The sequence below is a fragment of the Felis catus genome, chromosome E2, assembly GCF_018350175.1.
Source record: "Felis catus isolate Fca126 chromosome E2, F.catus_Fca126_mat1.0, whole genome shotgun sequence".
NCBI classification, from domain to species: Eukaryota; Metazoa; Chordata; class Mammalia; order Carnivora; family Felidae; genus Felis; species Felis catus.
In genome coordinates this window covers 22071306-22093805 of record NC_058382.1, presented here as the reverse complement: position 1 = coordinate 22093805, position 22500 = coordinate 22071306, and the positions used below count along the sequence as shown (strand labels likewise).

Here is a 22500-nt window from a genome sequence, read left to right as displayed (position 1 = left end):
ACCATGGTTTCGTCCCTGGGTCCGATCTGCTTTCCTCCCCGAAGAAGCCCTACAAAGAACACCCTAGAGGAGAGAATAGCTGTGTCTTTCACAATGGAAAGGTCAACCAACATGTGTTTATTGAGTGACTCTGTGGGCCAGCCCTTCGCTCAGCTTTGTAGGTGATGACGAGACAGGCAAGCCCATGGGGTGCTCTTGGTAAGCAAGGCTGGAATCTAAACATACAAGAAAAATTGGAGAGCAGGCCCGAGCAGCATGTCATTGTGGAGAAATATCCAGAAAAGGTTCCGGGGGTGGGGGTGTGCCAGGAGACCAGGGAGTGAGGCTGGGCAGGAATGCTGGACAAGGCAGGAAGAAGGAGGTTAGACGTTCCCACCTGAAGAAGATGGGGAAGTCAGGTGTGGTGAGCTCGAGGCCTCCAGGCCGGTGTCCCTTTCGCTCCGGCCAGCTGCCATGTCCCTGGACAGGGTCTTTAAACTTCATGGCTCTCTGGTTCCTCCTTCTCTCTCTCTCTCTCTCTCTCTCTCTCTCTCTCTCTCTCTCTCTCTCTGTGTTGTCTCTCTTTCTTTCTCTCTCTCATCACTGCCTTTCCTGCTGAGGCCTCTTTGAAATTTGACTAAGGTTGGAGCCCATGTTTGAGAATTTCTGGATGCAATTTGGTATCATAGCAGAGAATCAAAGGATATTTGCTATCACTTTAAAGTATGTTTCTCTCCCTCTTCCTCTGAGCACCTGACCCCACAATCATCGCCGGCTTTGAAATAATAGACCCATCATAATTATGGGAATTAGTCTGGAGGCTTCTGCCGTATTTGCTCAACTGAGGTTACTGAGGCCGTCTTTAGAGGTGGAAAGGGTGTCCGGGACCATCTCGGCTGAGATGGCAGCCACAGGGCGGGGGCAACCAGGTAGGGAGGAAGAGGGAGGGGCCCGCTGGGGAGGAGGCACCCCCTGCCCAGCCGGACAACCACTGCTCCTGGGGGCTGCGGACCCAGTGTCGTGAGACAACAGTTTCTCTGGAGAAGCTCAAATGAGGCTACAGGTGAAATGCCCCGAATTTTTTCAACGTTAAAACCAAATTTAGCAAATGAAAACTCTGTGATGAGTGTTTGCAATTTCCATTAGAGTGCCGTCCCCACATTTTCAGAAGCGGAAACAGAGGCCCAGGTGCACATGAGGACTTGGGTTAGGCCGTTCAGGTAGTGGGCCCTTGTGTCCTGTCTGCCTCCGGGTCCACGTCCCCAGCTCTGGTGTCCACAGATGTCAGACCGTTCCATCAGCGTGCCGCCCATACTGCCTGCTTCTTTCCAGAAGCTTCTGCTTGCCCTTGGCCAAGGATGGCTGGCCGCCTCACTGTGGCTTTGAGCCCATGGTGCACAGCCTGATTCAGTCAGCACTCTGAGCACACAGGACTGAGCACCGCTGTCACAGGCAGCTGGCTCTGTGACTTCCCCTTCCAGGCTGTGGGGCCGCAGCGATGTGGCAGCCCGGGGAAGGAAAGGCTGAAGTTCTTACAGGGGGCGGCTTCAGTGTTCTTATAGGCTTTTAAAGGAATAGAGCGAGAGTTAATGCAGAACTCTTTCTTTGACTTAATTTATTATAATATATGTGGCTAAAATGTAGATCACACTGCTGTTTGGATCTCCGTTTTGATTCCCAAAATTGCAATCATGATAGGTGGATTATAACCGTGCTTTAACATACAGATGAGGAAATGTATTCCTGTGCAATTTTCCCCTAAGGAGAAGTCGAGGATAAGGGGCAGGAGTTTTGAATAACCTTGCAACACTTAGTTGTCTCTCTCGGTTATGGGATAGAAATTAGCATTATAGGACGATGTGTGTTGTGAATGCAGCACTGCTTTGAATATCCGTGTGATAGAGCATCCAAAGGGAACACAGAGAGTGATTTTCCATATTAAAGAAAAAGTCACCAGAATCCGACCTGGCAAAGTAGTGTCGCCTTGTCTAATGGTTATTTATGCAAAAAAAAAAAAAAAAAATTAAGTGCCTACTATGTGCCAGGCACCTTGCTAAAGGCTGGGATTCCACGGGAAACCAGACAGACCGAAGATTTTCTGGGGAAGCAAGCATAGCAGAAAATACCACGTGGTGCCCACCAAGGGGTGAGCTGGGAGGGGAATGGGTGAGGGGGTGGGAGGCTGTGAGCACCCAGAGGGCCAGGGGGCCAGGCTGAGGGAGAGGGGCATCCGGTACGCATCACACAGCCACACAGCTGGGAGAGCAGAGCATTCTTCCCCAGTCAGGTGGTGTTTGCAGAGCACTGGTGTGGTGGGCACCCCCCAAGAACATATGTCTGGGCAGACTTTTTCCTCAGGCCCCGAAACTCAGCAGAAGTACAAGGGCAGAGCAGACAGCCGGATGCGCGGCCCGGGGGTTTGGACTCAGCTCTCTCCACCAGCAGTGGTCCAGGGCCGGCACCCACCCAGCCTGCTGCCTGCACCCTGAGATCATGCCCACCCGCCACCTGCACCCCAGAATCTCGGGCAGGGCTCCTGAGAGCCACCAGTCTTTCTGCAGAACAACACCCAGTGTCTGATGTCTGCATGGACGGCTGCTGGGTCCCGGCTGGGGCAGGTGCGGACAGGGAAGGCCTTGGGGCAGGAGAAATTGTGAACAGTCTTGCACAGCAAGTGGGGCAGGTGAGGCTCTGGTGACCAAGCACTGTTCTCCTCTGAGGGAATCAGGCTCTGGCAATAGGAACCTTACAGTGTCTCGAGGAGAGTGTAGGGGAGCAGCCAGAAGCCCCAGGAGAAGAGATGGGCCCCGGGGGGCAAGGGAGTAAGGACTGGGGCTACAGAGCGGTCAGACTCTCAGTGTCTCCCCCTCCCTTGGGTGAGAGCCGGCTGCAGCCTGTCACCTGCCCTCAGTGCTATGCGGGGAAGGTCAACCAGTGAAGAAGTTAAAAGGAAAAGGTCGCTTCCTTTGATTGCACTGTTAGAGAATGGCTGTCCACGCTTCCCAGCACCAGGCGCGCATTCGTGCATGCTTGCATTCAGTTGCTTAGTATTTACTGAGAACCTATTCTGTGCCAGGAGGTCTTAGAGACACAAAGGTGAGAAAAATAGACCTCATCCCATCCTTCAAAGAGTAGACAGTCTAGAAGGAGAGTCAGACATTTGGCAGGTATCACACAAAGTCTCAAGCTCTGTACACGTACAAAGCCCCAAGCTCTGTTTGGTATCGTGAATGTCACTTTCTGGGGTGATCAGGAAGTCAGAACATCTCCCAAAGGCAGCGACCTTGGGGCTGAACTCTCAAGAATGAGTGGGATTAACCAGGCAAGAAGGTGGTGGGTGGGCCTAGGGTTTGGGGTTTGTGTTTCAGGAAGTGGGATCAGGGTGTGGTGAGTTTCTGAAGTCTGTCCATCGGGAAAAAGGTTCTCGCCTTTCTCTAGGGCCAGAAAGGTTGGCTTGGAATTCTCCTGATGTTCTAGGGATGCCCTGGGCAGACCCAGAGCAGGCCAGGGTGGGGTGGTGTTTTCATGGCCCCCTTGGGCATTGTCAAAGGTATCTTCCCAGCTCAGGTCACACCTGCAGTCCTGGGTCATTTCACAGTGCCCAAAGAACAGCTCTAAGATTCTTTCTGAGTCTTGGCCTGTGCTTTCTCAGGACAGGGCACGGGCTGGTTAGAGGGTCTCTGGGCTGCAGGCTCCTTGCTGTAGTGGGCAGATGGGGCACAGATATTTAGAGGCAGCTGCCCGTTGCCCTTAACACTGACCATCTTGTGGATGGATGGAGCACAGGATGGGGAGGCCTGAGCCACCCCAAACGCTGTGTGCTCCTCCCTCCCACCCCCCACTATTCACCTCCAGGGGACATTTGGATTAAGTCCGCCATGTCGAAGAGGTGCACTGAGGACAGGTGTCAAATAAGCTGTAACAAGGGTTAGAAAACGTAGAGGTGATGTGGCCTTGTTCATGCATTCCCCAACCCAGGGGGCTGGTGACACTTGGCTCATGGGAAGTGGTCTTCCCAGTTGGGCCATGTGAATCATCCTGGGAATTGCCAGGGGAGGGGAGCCCCATGGTGATTCCACTGTATGGCTCATCACCTGCTGGTTTCTCCTGGTTTTCTGTCATGTGAGTATTTTGGATCTGGGTGGGGGAGGGGACCGTTAGTTGAGATGGACCAGATGACTTTTCCTCATATTCGCTCATTTGGTTTTGACCAGAGATACTGCCATTAGTCCTGCTTTACAAACAGTATTTGGAGGCTGGGCAGGGCTAGGAAACACTTGCAAGCACAAAGTGGAATCCGGAGCTGGCTATCTCAGAACCAGTGACTTTCCTACTCTGCCAGGATTTAAGGTGGGTTAAGGCCTTGCAAGCCCACTATTTCACGAGACGCTCCCGATTCCTTTGTGATAAGTACCATTTTCCAGTTTTACAAACAAGGAGACTAAAGCTTAGGAAGTTTTAGCAGTTTGCTCGGGGTCCCAGAAATGAGAACTGAACTCAGATCTTGGAGTCAAACAGACGTCAGTGTTTCGAGGTGCTGCAGAGCCCAAACGGACCCCTTCAGGCCGGCAGTCTCTACCAGTGACTGGGGGCCTTGCGCCACTCAGCTCTGGCCTGCTGCCCCTCCCCCACAAGCTCCTTGCTCCTGACCCTCCTTCCTGGGGGCTCCTTGGAGGGCACACTCATGTTACTGAGTCTGTTCCTTGTCCCTGGTCAAGATTCCTTTGGACTCGTCTGTAGGATTCTGAGTCTGGAAAGTTCCCTTTGAGAAATTTGCCAACACTTGATACTTTTATCTGTGATCAAAGGGAGAATGAGCCAGCTTGACCTTCCTGTTAGAAGCCGCTACCCAGGAAGCTGGTTCTCCCCGGAGCTAGGGTCAGTTCATTTATTCACACATCATTCATTGACACACGTGTCGGGTGAGTACTGGTGTGTCACCTACTATGCGCCAGATGTGGTGGAGGAGGAGGAATCACAGCCTTGCTCTCTGCAAGTGACAGGTGAAAGGGAAAGCTGGTGTCAGTGAAAACAAAACCAGACTCTTCCCCCCGCCCCCCCGCCAGAGACGCTTAGTTGAGGGCCTACCCAAGATGTGACAGGGAGCTATCCAAGGTTTCTAACACGGCCTGATTTGTACTTGAGAGAGGTCACCTATGCGGATGTCAGAGGAAGACAGAAGTCGCCTCTCAGGAACTTTCAGGCTCTTTCCCCATTTCTACAAGGAGAAAACCATGAAAACTTGGCTGAAAGTACCATAGCACGTTTGGGAAAGTCCACTGCCCTTCGGGCAGCAGCCTGGGGCATCCAGACACTGATGGGGAGGGCCATTCCCCAGGGCATCACCTTGGCTTTGTTTTGCCTGCTGGTACCTAGACAATGGAGGAGGGGGGGAGCCTCGGCTCTAGGCTCTACCTTTGGCTCCTCTGCTCTGTGGCCTGAGCCAAGGTGAAAGGTTTTGTCCTTTGGAGATCCACCAGCTGGACAACAGATCTCCGGAAAGATCAATGTGCCGTGATTAGCAGAACTGGATAGATTTTTTTTTTTTTTTGCTAATTTTTTACATGTCAGCTATAGTAATGATTACTACCAGGTATTGAAAGGTTCAGGATTTATGCAAAAATGTTTAATTTTGATTCAGTGATAGTGTTTTTCTGATAAAGGTTCTCAAATTAAAAGGGCTAGATAAGTCAGTGCAGCTCAAAAATGGCAGTAACTTCAGAGCTGGCAATTGATACTTGTTTTCTGCCACTGTTTACTCTTCAATAAAAAATGCATATTTACCATAGCAACCTCCTGATCACGTGATGCCCTATCTTACCCGCTACCCTCTAAAACAGAATAGCTTCTTAAAGAAACACACACGTTCTAATATGCGTGCTTTTCAGATGCAAAAATGTGTTCTTTACAAGGAAGCCCTCTTCCCTGGGATTTAATGCTAATAAACACGTCATCTTTATAGAAATCATTTTGGTCTCGTGTCTTAAATTTTAGGGCGTTCATTCTGCAACTCAAAATAAAATTACTCTTAGAAGACCTTTAGATTATCTGGAGAATTTGCTGACTATTTGTTTTAACAAAGTTGTAAAAATATATATATGTATTTGTATTTATACATGCATATATATATATATATATATATTGTTTTTGTTTTTGTTTTCAAACGGCAGACATTAGTATCATTTGGAAGGGAGTTTGGTGTCGGTTATAATGACCTGCCACTTCATCTGTGATTAAAGATTGTCATCTATGCGAAGCGCAACTACAGCCTGAACTGTTCGCGCTGTTAACTTGGGAGAACTGCCTGGGCCTTCAGAGCTGGGGGAAGCTGCTCCAACCCGGACTTGTCAGGAGAGGACCGTTCCCCCTTCATCCTGGACCCTGTGCAAGTGTCTAGTTCCATAGCTTAGGGCTAGTGGGGAGGGGAGAGCCCTAAAGCCACAGGTCTCTGCTGTCCCCACCATGCCGTCCTGGCACAGAACGTGTCCCTTTGGCAACATTCCTGTTAAAAGCTACCATGAATTAGAGCATATCCTTCAGCAGACACCGTGCTGAATGAATTGTTATGTCTATCCCCGTTTTGCAGATAAGGAAACCAAACCTCAGAGAGGTTTTATGTAATTTGCCCAGAATCACACTTCTAAGAATTGGTGGAACTTGGTTTTGACCTGGAGCCTTTGGACCACAAATCGTTTCTGCTTAATCTGGGATTGAAACTCTTTTTTTTTTTTTTTTTTCTTTTCTTTTCTTTGTCAGACTTAGGCTAGGAAGGAGACGTAGGGACGAGACAGAGAACGGGGCAGTGTATAGCTCCTTCCTGCTCAGAACGTTCCTCCGGAGATTTGCCTGGCCTCACTGTCACTATTTTTTGGAGCACGCTCTACACTCTGGTTTTCACCTGGGCCCGGCAGCCACGGACCCTCGTGCCACGGGTCTCTCTGGATGCCACAGCCCTGGGCGTGGAACAGCGTGGCTGTGCGCAACAGAGCTGTGGTCACTTGAGGAGGCTGGGGGCGGGGGTGCGTCTGAACCAGGGCTGGTGGATTTAAAAAATTCCTTTCAGCTGCGCGCAGACCAATCTGCAAAACAAGAACATATTGTGACTCTGTTATGCTCGGTGGCTTTGGGGGAAAATCCGATTGTGAAGTGAGGCAGGGCTCTCCATGGCAAAGTGGCGTTGTGACCTGAAACTCAGAGGAGGAGAATTGCCCGGACCCCATGCCCCGGCCAGCCAATCTGACTGCAGCGTGTCCACGAGCCATTTCATAATTATCCATCATGAATGCCTCCATGCTGCCTTAATAGATTATTTAAAATGGTGCATGTGCCTCGCAAGCAACCTCAAGTCAGCCCCGAACTGTACATACATACAAGCCGGGAGAGGTAATTGCTTATCATGTATCTCTTTGTTCCAGACACTTTTATAAAAGAGTATGTATTATGTATGGTGTGACCTTCAAATGTCAGGAATGTGTTGTGCAATAAACTGTCAATATTTGTGGTTATAAGGTACTAGATGACTTTTACAATAATTGGAACGGCTATATTAAAAGCTTGGATCACTCAGCTGGTTAAAGAGAAAGACACAGGCCAGCGTTCATCAGGGACTTGCCTCCTGCCAACGATTAAATGGAAGATATTGCAAGGTGCTTAAGATGTCTTCTTTGTTTAAAAAAGACTATGGCAAAACATGTCTCCAGGGGAGACGTTATCTCCAAATCATGCCTTCTCCTTTCAGTGTGCTCGATTCCCAAGAGAAAACTCAGCCCCACAAGTTATGGCGACTGACCAAGTGCATTTTAAAAAAGATCAGTCCAGCTGGTTCTCGGTGTCATTTGGGTAAGAATTCCTTGAAACACGCCCGGCGGGCAGACATTTCCTCCAGTCTTCTCCCCACCCCCAGCACCCCCCCCCATAAATAAATGAGGGGGCTGTAAATTATCTTAAGAGGGTCTTAAAAGCTATAGTTTTTTTTTTTTAAAGAAAATAAATTACGTAGAAATCTTTTGGGAATTTATGCTTTACTGAAAGTAAAGGCTTCTGTAGTTTTCTTTTTTTGAGAAAGGAGTACTTAATTTAAATGATGGAAAAAGGAAGCCATAACAAATATTTTGCAATAATTACAGCAGTAATTGGGGCATGGATTACTTTAAAAATATCTGTCTCACTGTACTCTCCTATTGATGAATGTCTCCATGTGTATGGGAGGCTGGTCCTTCTCATGTCAGGGAGAACTTCCTTTTTAGCAAGGAAACGGGTGAGTGAAATAGTGGATAGTACCTCAGCAATTGCCCCCCATCTTCTAAAAAGCCCACTTGTGGCCTTGCTGATTCTAAGTGTGTGTTTGTGATTCCCTCCACCTGGACGGAGAGAGAGCTGGGAGATCCCTCAAGGCAGCTTCCTCCAGGAAGCCTTCCGGCATGCCCCTGACCTCCCACCCACCCTGCTGGCATCACACCCCAGCCCCTGAAGGTGCTGAGCCCTCGGGGGCATTTCAGGTATCTTGCTGTTTGGTGCCCTGGGCCAGCTCCTCCTCCTAGGTTACTCAAAGCAGCTTCCCTCTCGCAGTCAGGAACTGATCTTAGCCTCTGAATTTCAGTTTGCTCGCCTCCTCGGATTCTTTTATTTATTGAAAAATGCATAATAAAAAAAAAAAGTATGTATCAAGCTCCCGCTATGAGCTGACTGCCTGTCACGTTCGGGGACATAATGTCAAACAGCAGTAAATGGCCCATGTTCGCGTGGAACTCGTATTCTGGGGAGGGGACAGGTGGTAAGCAGGTAATACATAGGTCAGTGAGAGTCTGCAAGGGGTGATAGGTAGGTGCTGTGAAGGAACAAACCAGAGAAAGAGGGGGCTGGGGGCTGGGAGGCGCGCAGCCCCCGAACAGCCTGATCAGAGACGCCTCTCCAAGGAGGTGTCTTTGGGATTCAAGCCTGAACGCGAGTCTCTGTGTGGATTCTGGGGAAAGAATCCCGGGAGGAGGGGCAGCCGGAGCAAAACTCTAAACGGGGCACCAGATAGGGGGGCTTGAGAATAGAAAATGGGGGGGGGGTGGCTGGAGTACATTCAGGAGTGCGATGAGGGCATAGCAGCAGCAGCGGCCACTTGAAAAGGGGGTTGCAGGCCGTGAGAAGGAGTTGAAGGTTATTCTAAAGATCAGTGGAGCCAGGGGCGTGTCCTTACCCTGCACACAACCTGGCTTTTCCCAGGGGCGGCTCCCTGGGCTGTCCCTCCGCAGACTCACTCTCCTGCCTGGTTCTCCTCACCCAGGCCACTTCGTATGTGATCCCACTCTGCACTGCCTCACCCCCAACCATCTCTGGGACGGGTCCCCGCCCCCCACTCCTGACTGGGCCAGAGGGAAGACAGGGGTGTGCGGAGTCCAGAGGGACCCATCGCCCCGGATGTCTTGCCCTAGGTCGATTCTGTGCGGTCCACACGCTCCCTGTGCATCCACGGTCACAGCCCCCAGGTTGGGGACGAAGGGCGCCTGCCGCAGCGGGCCCTGAGGGCCTCGGGAAAGCTGGAAACGTGGTTACAGAGGATGTTGTCGACAGCAGCGTCACACAGTGCCAAGGGGAAGAGACCCCATGGGTGGCCCAATCGCCAGCAGTTGGGGAGGGGGGGCGTCCTGCACACTCCCCTGCCAGACAATTAGGAAAGGGCTCTGGGCTCAGTAAAACCAGAAACACATTTGGCCCGCAGTGCTTGATTTTGAAGCCCTTGTGTATTTTAAGGGAAATTTAATCCACGTGTTTCTGATTCATTTTCACTTAACTCATCAAAATGTTGCTTTAGAGAAGCTATTTGAGATCCTAGTGTCTTATTTTTTTTTTTCCTCCAAATTTTAGCCTTTTAATGACCTATTTCCCCAATTCCAGAAAGCCGATCTTCCCCAAACCAAGCGGAGCTCTGTGCCGTTTTGAGTTTGGGTCGAAGGTGAGGAAAGGAACCGGTAGAGAACATTCCACCCTTCCCCTCTCCACCTCTACGCACAGACTTCAGCTCACGAGCCCTGGGCTTGGCTTGCCCGTGAGCCCAGCCCCGGCCCTGGGCCTAAGAGCCCAAGGGGAAGTGGGTGTAGCCTTTCACAAGTGGACATCCTTTTCTAAAATAGCTCTGCATTCAAACAAATACTTTTGCCATTCCATGTTGATGCCTGTTTAACATGACTATATATGGCGTCATAACAGAGACCTTTGATGAAGCAGAAACACCAGATGAATACTGACTCCAGACATGAGTTTTGTCTCCCAAGAGTTAAATAGAATTGTTGACAGTCATGTCATGATTTTTATACCAACCACTGATTTAAAATCTTTTTTTTTTTTAATTAAATAAAAGGAAGTCTTCACTGAACCAGCAATCTCTACCACAATAATCATTGTCTTCTTTGGGTCTGTTAATTTTAAAGTTTTCAAAATAAGGGAAAGTGTCAAGCTTCCGAGAGGAACTATATATTCCTTCAGACTTTCTCCAAGGTGTTGATTATTTCCTGAAATTATTTCAAAGCACTTGTGTCCGCGGGCAAAAAAAATTAAGAAAGATGCACTTTTTCAGTGTCCTGCTCACCAGCCCCCCCGCCCCCACCGCCTGACTCCACAAATAGTTTTTTTCTTCATTAATGAAGTGTGAGCCGTGCTTTTGAGATGCTCTTTGCACAAGGCAGACACTCAGAATTAACTGCACAATTCATCTGGGAAAATGTATTTTCTGTGACACAAGAAGTTCCATAGAAATTAAAATGCCATGGCATTTCGTGTTGTAAAGTAGTAAGTGCTCAGGTGTCCAGATGGCTACCTTACCTGTGTGAGATTGCTGGGATACCTCTCCCTTCACTGTGTTGGATATAGCACCACCACCACCTCCACCATCATCATTTTTTTTAACGGACATGTTTCCAAAATATACTTTTGGCCATGTGAGGCTGCCTCGGCAGCATGGAATGAGAAGTGAGCACACATCCACACTTTGAGAGGAAACCACTCTTTGCTTTCCTTTTTTGGCCTCCCTCTATCCCTGTCGGTCTCCCTGGATCTTGCTGCCTGCCTCGGACCATGTGTCGGTGGGACTCCCCGGGAGACTGGGACTAAGCCTGGAACAGTTCACAAGGAGACGTGTACTCTTCCTGGTCAGTTCCTGGTGGCCCCTGGCGGCTCTCCAAATCACCATGGCTGCAGAACCAAGATGGGTTCTCATCCATGCGATCTGGCGTGGACGGGTTTCCGGCGATCTGGAGACCCAGCGACCCATCGTCTTCTGTCTTGTGATGCTGCCACCTCGACCTTCGTGTTGCAAGGTCACCGTGGCAGGGGGAGAGAGGGAGGAGGTGGCGGCACCCAGTCTCTCCTCTGCGTCGCCTTCAGCCGTGGACCGGGACTTGTCACTGGATCTCAGTGCCAAGGAAGTTGGGAAAAGTAGGGGCACGTGGAGTATTTAGGAGCACTTACTATCCTTTTTTATGGTGTTTTCCCTCCCATCTCTCTAATACCCATCTCTGGTTTCCTATTTGGCATAGGATGAGGCTAGACTGGGTGAATGGAAGGCCAAGTGGGTGAAGGCGGCCTGTGGTGGGCTTGGGCATCTTCCGGCACTGTGGGGTTACAGGGTGCTGGAGCAGTCCTCGGGGCCAGATGGAACCAGGGCGGGGGGTGGGTGAAGGGATGTACCTAAAGACGGCCAGGCATCAGGAACGCTGAAGGAAAAGATTCCCTCTCCTGACTCCCAAGTCAGCCTTCTTGGCAAACAAGCCTATTTTAAATGTGTACCAAGGAAGCTCAGTGTTTAAAGATAACCTGGGGGGAACCTACCCTTAAGATACAAATTTATGTCGTTACATTTTTACATTCCGGACATACATACCAGTAAGGTTAAATGTGTAGTGAGGCCCCCGTAAATTCAAATCATATTCGTGGAGAGCAATTTAACCCAATTCAGGGATGGATTCAGACAGCTGCTGATAGTATTTTATGTGTGTTTAGGCTTTAACTTTTGAAAAGTTGTTTGTCTTTCTAAGTATTTGATGCTTTGTCTATCCAGGACTGCCAGTCTGTGGTTCAGTTGAGGAGGAAGATTCTAACAGGACCATGGCCATTTTTAATCGCCCTGGGTCCTCCTTCCTTCCCACCCTCCCTCTGTGAATGCTGGGGAAGGCAATGCACTGTAATGTCACGTTGACCTAGGCCAACCTTGCTGTCCACTTGGAGGATTGGAACACGCAAATGGAACTGGGGGAGGCATGGCTTCTGACCTTGAGATGACAAAATTAGGAAGGTCCTGTCTTGTGTCCCCTCACCCCCAAATAATATACACTTGAAACATAGCTTGGAGTGATTGGGCCCATCTCTTCCTTTTTTTTTTTTTTTTTTTTCCCTTCTACTCTTTAATATCAAGGAAGAACAATAGGGGCGCCTGGGTGGCTCAGTCGGTTGAGCATCCAACTTTGGCTCAGGTCATGATCTCGTGGTTCGTGAGTTCGGGCCCCACGTTGGGCTCTGTGCTGACAGCTCGGAGCCTGCAGCCTGCTTCGAATTCTGTGTCTCCTCCTCTCTCTCTGCCCCTCCCCTGTTCATACTCTGCCTCTCTCTGCCTCTCAAAAATAAATAAATGTTAAAAAAAAAAAAGAAACAACAACAATAACAAAAATGTCCCCACAAGACATAACTCAATTGCATTATAAACAAAAACATACCCATTTTGTCCCAAATAAAGTACAATTTATAATCAAAATTGGTAAATCCAGTTATTAGTTCTAGTGGATCATTTTATTAGATGACTTAATACCGATGTCAGCTTCCAGGAGCAGGAGAAAGCTTGCAGGGTTTCTGAGACCTATTTCAATTCACTTGTTCTAGGTTAAAACTCTGGAAGGGGTGCACGTACAGTCTACGTCCCTCTGGAATATCATTTGTTGCATCCGTGCAAGACATCCACTTCTTATTTAGAGGGGTCAAGAACAGAAGCAGGGGTCCCATGAGTTATTTCTCAGCCATTTTCCGCATCACTTGAGGCCCAGAACCCACCCAGGCTGAAAGTGTGTGAGGTAAGGAGACGGGCTCCCAGCCTGCAGCCAGATGCCCTGCCCCCAGGGACACCCAGCCTCCGGGGGCTGGCAGGACGGACTGGTCATTCTTTCTCGGATGAGCAAGGGGGCGTAGATGACAGGTCTGGGGCTGACCTCCGTGCTCACATTCACCTTCCGTTTACCCAAAACAGTTGGAACAAGGGTCTGATCAGAAGGAAAGACGTACTGCAGGTTGCAGGAAAAGGACATTTTTTCAAAAGCTGAAACTGTCCGCCAGCGGTCTAAGGAAGGATGACAGATGTAACTCCTACCGTGCTTCTTTTTTTCCCTGTTTCCTGGAGAGGCCGGGAAGGCCGGTCTGTCTGTAAGCAGGCCGCGGGACTGCTTCACTACGCAGCTCCGTGGGGCTGCAGGCAAAGCCTCGGACTCCAGCCTGGGAGTCTTCTAGAAGGACAGCTGACGGTGCTTTTATACTCTGTGTAGAGAAGGAGTCAGAGGGCAGCCCCGGCTTTTCGCTGAGTGAGCCTCTTGGGCTCTTGGGGTGGCCGGGCCGAATTTGGCCTACCGTGCTCGCTGGTACCCATCCGGGTTCAGGCACCCACTCACACACAGGCCCTGTGAGGGTGCGACGTGGCCCTCCTTCCTCAGCTGTGGCTGTCCGTGGCTTTCAGCCTCTCCGGACACTTTCTGGGACCACCCACAATGCCCCTTCATCGTAGCTCAGAGTTTGTTTTTCTATTTGGATTAGTCTAAGAGTAAATGCCATAGGCCTTCTGGCCCTCCAAAAAAAAAAAAAAATCATCATTTCTGTGTAGAGTGAAAATTAGACTCTTAAATCTGCAAAGAAAGCTGTTTATCTTACAAATTTATTCTTTTATTGGGCCACACATATCCAAGATAGAAAGATAAAAGGCAAACAGATACAGGCCATCACTTAGAGTGACATATAGTGAGGCACTGCTCACCCTCAGCTTCTGTAGAACCTTCCAGAGCGGCGCGTGTATTTATCGACGCTGTGCCCTGAGCAAGGACTCACCAAAAGCTACAGTAGAAATATGTCCTCCACGCTCTCTCCCTCCTGTTCCATTGGACAGCTCCACCTTCCACTGCTCACAAAGGCTGGAGGAAGATTCTGGGGAAGGTGTTCATGAGCAGATAGCAGAACATGGGGCTTTGCAGGAATTTAACGTCACAAGTCCACACCTGCCCACTACCTCTGTCCTGAAGCCAACATCCGGGGCACTTAGTTCTGTTTATGATGCAAACTGACAGCTATCAGCCTCCTAACTTAAATAGGGTATGTTAGTTAACTCTGTTGCACAGAGCACTTGGCAGAGTCTGAATCAGGCTCTTGGCAATTTTAAGCTGACCTCAGGATGCCACAAAAGGAAAGCCGAGTCACGCTGGGGGGACAAATGCAACACGTTTGGGATGGGGGGGTGCGTGCGGGAAGGAGAATGGGTAGGAGATGGCATCCCAGGTACTTAAACCTAGGATGTGGTTGGTTGACTTGAAATTGGCATCTGGCTGTTGTTCTCCTGGGCTGTCAGCGAACTGGTGGCCGTGGCCCCTGATTGGCCGTGGCCCCTGATGGGTTGAACCTGTGGGGTGTGAAGCACCCTGCTGTGATGCACTGGGGCATTTGTTTGCCTTGAAGTGATAACACTCTCCTGTGCGTTTGCCTTATTCAATAGCAACCTTTCCACATTCATGTGGATGATCAGAAAGCTAGTGCCAGGTGGGTTGAGCTCTAGATGCGGCTGAACATGGTGGTCCTCCTACCATGCAAAATTATGGGAAAAAAAAAAAAGATGCTGGGTAGATAAACCCTTTGAATGGCCCTTTCAAGGAGGGTTGGAGGAGCTGGAGAGAAAGTGGGATCAAAAGTGAGCCTTCAAAGAACTTTGCCAGGGTGACGATATCGTTGTGCATTAGTCCAAACGCAGAGAGGATGCTTGAGGCCCAGGGTTTCCACGGTTGCTTGGAGCAGACATCCAAATGAGAATGAAATGTGATTGCCTTCATCTTGTGCGTGGCCTATAAGTCTGTCCCTTTTGGCTGTTAGCAGGAAACACCAGGAACGGATGTTGCAGAATAAAAGCAATTTGCATTTTCCATTGCTTGGAAGGTACAAATCTTGTTTATTCTGTTCTCTGCAGAAGTCACAGGTCTGCTTATTATCTCAGAAGGTCCCCTTGTTCCCCTAGTGGATCTACCATGGTGCCTAGGGGGTGGGCTGAGAGCTGCAGTGAGGACCCCGCCAGCCTCAGGAGCTTGCGTTCTCTGCCAGGGGGTCAGCCTCCAGCTCTGCGGGAAGGCCAGAGGAGAGGGCTCCGGTGCCCACCCCCCCCCCCGGCCCCCCGGAGATGCAGATTCCCAGCTCCTGCCCTGCTCCCCTGATGTCGCCTCTTTGGCAGTGTGATGTGGGGCCTCGGGTGTTGCGATAACATATCCTCCAACCACTAGATATTTTCACGGTTTTATTTACTATTATGTCCCATCATTTCTGTGCAGAAGGCAGCCGTATGTAAATTTTATTCCATTTTCTAATGGTTTGGGTTACATAACAAATAACAGCAGGAAGGAAAATTTGTATTGATACTTTACAGAGGAAGTTCTCAAGTCACTGCACAAAGATTTAACTGCTCTGCTCGAAGTTTATGGGAGTCTAGCAGCTGAGTTTCTGCACATGACTTTGAATATGTCACTATATGTTTATCATGGGCTAATTGTGGAACTGCATTTTCATACTTTTTCTTCTCCCTTTCATAAGATTACAGCAGCCAGCGGTGGATACAAGACTCGGCAAGGAAGAAATGATCAGTTTTGGATAATTTTCTTTCCTGTCCCAAAATAGCTGTATGTCTGCATGTCTTAGGGACTTGGCCAAGACATATTTTCTTTTCCCCCCTCATCTGTTGCTAGATATAATGCAAATGTGTTGTCGGTCCCATAGTGAGCTCTCCGGCTAGTCCGTATTACAAATTAATCAGATTCAACAAACACCACCATTTTTAAACTTTTGAAAAAAAAAATATTTAATAGGAGCGAAGCGAAAGAAGAAATCAAACCAGCTGCTGACACAGCTGTTTCTTTTCTTGTTTAATTCAGTTCAATATAAAGGTACCATATGCTGCTTAAAATGATGATAGGAAAGATGAAATAATTTAAGAGAATAACAAGAAAATACATGAATTGTCAGCATTCTGTCAGATTGAAAGAATGAAATAGACAGGTGTAGTATTGACATGTTTCACTTTGTGCGGTGTTAGCAGTTTGGGTGCGAACAGCTTCTGACGTGCGGAAGTGATGTGAGAACGTTTCTCCTCCGCTGCAGACCTCGGCGAGGAGGCTGGGAGGGCCGCCGGCGTCCAGCAGCCCGCACTGCTTCGCGACAGGAGCCTGGGCTCGGCCATGAAGGACTGCCCGTACTGTGGGAAAACCTTCCGGACATCCCATCACCTAAAGGTCCACCTGCGGATACACACAGGTGAGACGCGTGGCTGCGGCTGGGTGCGTGGCATCGAGCTGGGGGCCACCACTGTGTCATCACCGGCCCCCGCCGCGCTCTCCGCGGGTCCCCGGGGGACCCTGGCGTCCCGGCTCGGTCCTCCACAGCCAGCCTCCCAGATGACGCGCGGGCCTGTAGACACCAGTCTCCTGTGGTCCAGGTCTGGGGGGATGATGCTTTGTGGGAGGCACCGGGACGTCTCGCCGCTGTCTTTAACGAAGCGGGGCCTCTCGTGCCCCTTTCATGGACCAGGGGCCCTTGGGGTGCAAATGACCGGAGCCCAGCTCAGCTCTGAGTGTGAAGGGAGCTGAGTGTGGCAGCTCCCTGACCAAGTTCAGGTGGACGGGCTTTTGGCCCAGCTGGGGTTACGTGCCCACAGCTGGGACCCGACTGATGGTGTCAGCCCCTCATGTTATACAGGCTGGAGCATCGCTGCTCTCCGCGGGGTCTGCTCGAGACAGGAAGTGAGGAAACACTTCAGCAAACACTGGAAGTGGCTGCTGGACCGCTCTGGTCATTTCTCCTATTTCCCTGCCATCCTAGCCCCTCGAACAAATGTGGATTTGTGTGTGTGTGTGTGTGTGTGTGTGTGTGTGTGTGTCTGCCTTGTCCCTTGGTCATCTATGTTTTTTTTTTTTCCTTAGCTTTCTGTTGGCTGTTTGCACATTGCCAATACAAAAAAAAAAAAAATCTATCTGAGATATGGACACCTCCATTTTCTTTGATTTTTCTCCTGACACTTTATCTATTGGAGTATGAGCTGCTTCAGAGGATAGACAAATATGCCATCTATTTTCAAAAATAATTGTGGTCTATTTCCCAAGGAATCAATAAAGCTCAGGGTTGTGCAGGATATTTAGTGCACACGGGCCTTGTGTGCAGCGTGTGGTTAAAGAGAAGGAGCCCCTCACCTGGAACCTCACCTGGTGCCCGCAAATCTCCCTGACACCGAGAGGAGCCCCGAGAACAGGTGGCAGGGGGCCGCCGTCTTTATTCATGGTCTGGGGCACAGCTGAGCACCACCACTGTCCCGGAGCACTTCTCTCCTAGAGTCATCCCAGGGCAAAGAGGGAGCTTCTAAAACTAAGCACTCCCCCAGGCCCTGTGGGATCCTAGTCTTCTTGACCCTCCTCCTCCTCTCTCTCCTACCGCACGGGCCTCTTCCGGTTCCTCCAGTGCAGAGGTCCAGTCCCTGCCGCAGGACCTTTGAACCCACTGTTCCCTCCACTTGGAAAGGCCTTCCTCCCGGTAGGTACTGGGACTTCAATGTGAGCTCTTCAGAGAGGCCATGTCTTACTTCCCTGCCTAACCTTAGCACTTTCTGAAACGATCCTGTTCAGTTCGGTTGTTCGTTTCCTTACGCATTGTTCGTCTCCCTCCAAGTGGAATGTGACGGTGGCGATATTGTCCGTCTTTTTAATTGCTATAATTTCGAGAGCCCCAGGGTCTCTAAGAGCCCTTTACATGTAGTAGGGGCACAGTGGATTCATCTGAAAGCTTGAATGTCAGAACAAATTTGAGAATAAGTGAGTGAACTTCTTCCTGTAATCTCCGGACTGTGCCAGGCGGCATGGAGGGGACAAGTGCCGCGAGGAACATGGACCCTTCCCCAGGGAACCTGTGGCCCTTGTAGAAAGGCAGCCTGCACACGAGAACCCATTGGAAGCCACGGTGTGCCAGCTAGGCTGTGAGTTGCACATAGAAGTCCTGGTTTCAGATGGAAGACCCCTCCCAGGAGCTCAGGGAAGCGTTCCTGAGTTCCTGCCTCAGGGTCTTTGCACTTCTCTGCCAGATAGGTGCATTGGTTTGCTCCTTCATTTTCAGAGTTTGACACCAATGTCCCCTTCTCAGTGAGGTCTTCCCAGTGGTCAGGCTCAGGACGAAGTAGCTCAGATATCTGGCTTTCTCAGAACATGCCGATGTCCACTTTCTTCCCCAGGCTGGAGCCGGGTCCCCTTGGGCTGTGGTGGTAGTTGGAGGGGGGCACAGACTGCCAGGATGTGGGAGGCAGTCCACCAGGGCATCCACCGTTGGGCTGTCCGCAGGAGTGCGGGGACCTGGCCAGGCGTGTCCTGTGATAGCACCCGTTTATTAGATGAAGACACAGGCCTCTGGGCCAAGCTTACCAGGCGGTTGGTGGCTCACCACAGGTGAGGTTTTCCCTGCCAGGGAGTGTGGGTTAGGAAAGAGAGGGGCAGTGTCTCCCCGCCAGGAGCCCTGCTGACCCTGTGGGCCCAGCTCCCATCAGCTGGCCCAAACGCGGTCGTGGGAGAAACTCCCCAGAATATTTTGGGTGAATTAGGACCACGTGGATGGAAGCAAATGGATTCCGCTTTTTGAGGTCTTAAAGCTTGAGAAGGGTTATTTTCCCCCCTAAATCTGCTTCTTGTGCTTCACAAACTTCTGAGGTTTGTGACCAGTAGTCTTTGGAGACACTGAGAGAAGCAAGACAAGGCCGTGGACAGAGGCATTCCGGAAACTTCCCAGAATAAGGGAGAAAATGAAAGAAGCCATGGAAACATCACACTGCCAGCCCCCCTCGGAAACAGCATTTGCAGTGTTTAAAAGTCAGAATGGTTACCAGATAAAGATCAATTTCCTTTTTATCAAAGAACAAAGAAGTTGGAAAATGCTTAGACTCGTGCATTTGAATAGAACAGAAAGTGTTGCGTGTTCCAAATCACCAAAATAAACATCCATTTTGACAATGTTAAAGTGTAGATTACATGAGTAATTAAAAATCCAAATCAAGTTATTTGTTAATAAACGAGTGAATACGGGGCTCCAGTTGTGGGGATGTCCTGTCCTGCCTTGCCCCCTTTCTGTCTGTGTTCTTGTATTTCCAAGTGACATGGCCAGAGGACAGCAGTCTATGAGACAGAATCCACGTTTTCCAAAATACCATGTTTTGAAGTTTTTCTGTAATGGACCCATATGAGCACAGTTAAAAATCCAGTGTGTAATAAATATATTTTAATTGGTCAGCGTATGAGGTGGTACATTCTCTGTGTTTTTCTATCCCACTCCATCTTTATGAGCCGTCTCGATCATAGAGCATCCACTGATAAAAACCACTTTCCTTTTTTAACTCCACTACATTAACTCAATTACTGCCCTCCTTCCACCAACACCTGTTTATTAGGGAGGTGCTGAGTAGATGCAGAACCCAGGTTGTTCTCAACACCTGGGGGCTGGGGAGAGCCTATGGGAGCCAGAACGTTCCCTGCTACCCCCTGAGCTGCAGCCAGACCCATGCGGGACCGAGGGAGGCTTGTGGAGGGCCCCAGGGGCCCCGAGGGGCCCTCAAATCCTAGAGGCCACTCCACTCTGGCTCTTGCCGGGCAGAAACTGATGACAGACACCCAGGGAGGCCGAACTGCTTTCCTGTTTCAAACATTACCATGAGCGGATTAGGACCCAATCACTGAATGTGTATGGTTTGTCTTCTAGAGCACATGGCGATGATTTGAATTCAGACCCAGTCAGTGCAGGCTCAGAAAGGAGATTGCATCAGGGTTCTCCAGAGAAATGGTGTGTGTGTATATATATATATATATATATATATATATATATATTCATATTCTAAGTATGCGCAATATATATTGTAGATGATAAAGCATACATATATATATATGCTTTAAATAAATAAATAGATTTATAATAAAGAATTGGCTCACTCAATTATGGATGCTGAGATGTCCCGAGACGTGCATTTAGCAAGACGGCAGACCCCGGGGGAGTCAGTGGCGTTAAGTCCCAGCCCAAGCCCAAGTCCAAAGGCAGGTGAAGGCGGATGTCCCAGGTGGAAAACAGGCAGAGACAGTGAATTCTCCCCTACTCAGCCTTTTGTTCTGTTCAGGCTTCCAGTGTACTGGATGAAGCCCACCCGTGCTGGGGAGGGCAATCTGCTTTCCTCAGTCTACCCATTCAAATGCTCATCGCATTTAGAAACACCTTCCCAAACACACCCAGAATAACATTTGAGCAAATGTCTGGGTACCACGTGGCCCAACTGACGTAGAAAATCAACCATCACAGGGCTGCAGCAGCAGACATTTAGTCCTAACGCGCAACGGGAGGCAGGGATATTCCCTAGGTCGCCCCCGGCCGAGGCTGGCCAATCATTTCATTATGGGCTGCCTGAAAATGCGCTTCCTTCTTTTCCTCACTTCCCCCTCCTCTAGCCCCATCTTGGGGATACCCTCCAGGGCTCCGTGGGTCTGTTTTGTGTACAGGAGGTAGGCATGTGCTGATCAGTTTCCGGAAGGCTGGAGGGGTGTGTATTCCCTACACAAGCCCCAGATGGGTGTGACACCCCACGTAGTGGCTGCAGGACCCCAGGCTGAGTCGTCTCAGGTGGCTTACCTGTGTGTTGGGTTTCCCAGGAGGCTCCTGTTGTCTCAGGAATGACCATCGTAGAGAAATGTAATAAGCAACCTCACTCATGAAAACTTGGAGGCACGAAAGTTCAGGGACTAATTAAAAATAAATCTCATTAGTTTTTTCCCCTCGCAAATTATGCGAGTGGTTTATTAATCTGGTTTTGATGTGCTGCGTGCACTGGTCCGGCCCTGAGTTGAGAACCTCTTTATGAAAATGGATTTGTACAGGGAAGCTGGAGGTGGCTTTCCAGGGCTCTGGGCTGTGGTCAGGGTGGGCGTGTGGGGCACGCCCAGCTCGGCTCACCCCTGCCAGGTGGGTGCCTCCGTGACGCAGCAGCTGGACGCTGGCTGAGTGGGGTGTCTGGGGTGCTCTTCTTGGCTCCTGCTCGCATGCTCGTCCCCAGGCAAGGTGCCCCTGGCCCGATAGGACCACAGAGAAGTGTGGAAGTTGCTTCTGTCGTGCAGTACCATCATCAAAGGGATGTGTGCCCAGCTGGGGGCCGGGGTCAGGGACTCTGTCACCTCTTGACTTGGGCTAAGTCCACACTGCATGGGGGCTACTGGCTGGAGGCAGAAAAATGCAGCCAGTAGGAATCATGTAATAACAACAATAATAGGAACAGTAGCCACCACTTTGTGGACACTCGCAGGTGCGGGCACCGTGCTGATCCCTGCACCTGAATTCATTCCTTCTCTGTCCCAGCGCCTCAGTGACCAGGTTGCACCCTGCCCCTCGGCAGGGAGGAGGAAACAGAACCTCAGAGCCGTGAAGTTACCCACTCTGGGGTGCTCAACATCGCTTACAGGGTGAAACCCAGATCTGTCTCTTAACCGCTGCACTGTGTTGGTATTTTTACTTTTCTGGGTGGATTTTTTGGCTTGTTTTAGGGAATTAATGCAACATTTCTTTGACAGTGTGTGTCCACACCATAACCAGCGGGAGGAAAGGAAGTGACTTGTACCCACAAGGTGTGTTGACGCAGCCTCCCGGCGATTTCAAAGGGAAGTACCTTACACCCTGGCTCCTCCTTTACCCCCAACTCACAATGGCCTGAGGCCACGCCTCCTTGACCCCGCGTGCCTCAGTTTCCCCAGGAGCGCGAAGAGGTTAGGGAGGTGGTGAGGCAGGGAAGCAGCCACTGTGGCACATGGAGGTATGGAAGGTGGGGTGGGATTACTCGCTGAATCAGGAGATGATAAATTACTCATGCCGTTTTGGAAACTGCCTTTCATCTTCAAAGAGCTTCCGAAGCACCAACTGGTTTATAGATCTGGGTGGAAATGAGAGTTTAGTGGGCCTAACCCAGGTGCCTAATGCCTGACGTACACATACCTTACCTTCGATGCTTCCGTTTCCTCTCCTAGGTAAGGTGACCAGGCTGTTTTAACGTTTATAAAAGCACATTGAATAGATTTTCAAATATAGATTGGTTAACATGAGTGCTTTTCCCATTTTGTTTTTCTAAAAGGAGAGCATGTGTTGTTGTCCTTAGTGGGGGACAGCCACCTGAATAATGATGGAAAGAAAAAAAAAAAAGATCGGCTTGCCAAAACATGATTCTCTTCTTTTGCTTCTTCTTTTTTTTTTTTTACTTTTTGT

General features: G+C 49.8%; 1 protein-coding gene across 14 annotated transcripts in view; it reads left to right on the top strand.

Moving 5' to 3' along the window:
• The window catches only part of ZNF536 (zinc finger protein 536), a 438080-nt gene that overhangs the window by 260280 nt on the left and 155300 nt on the right, over window positions 1–22500 (top strand). For 12 of the 14 annotated variants that reach the window (XM_045046852.1, XM_023245651.2, XM_023245649.2 and 9 more), the window contains 2 exons: window positions 16345–16497; window positions 21816–21869. The exons of 1 other annotated variant lie outside the window; for it this stretch is intronic. In XM_045046852.1, coding sequence (XP_044902787.1) covers window positions 16345–16497; window positions 21816–21869 — 207 coding nt within the window. The remainder of the gene's footprint in view (window positions 1–16344; window positions 16498–21815; window positions 21870–22500) is intronic. One more of the 14 variants, XM_023245652.2, reaches the window with a different exon arrangement.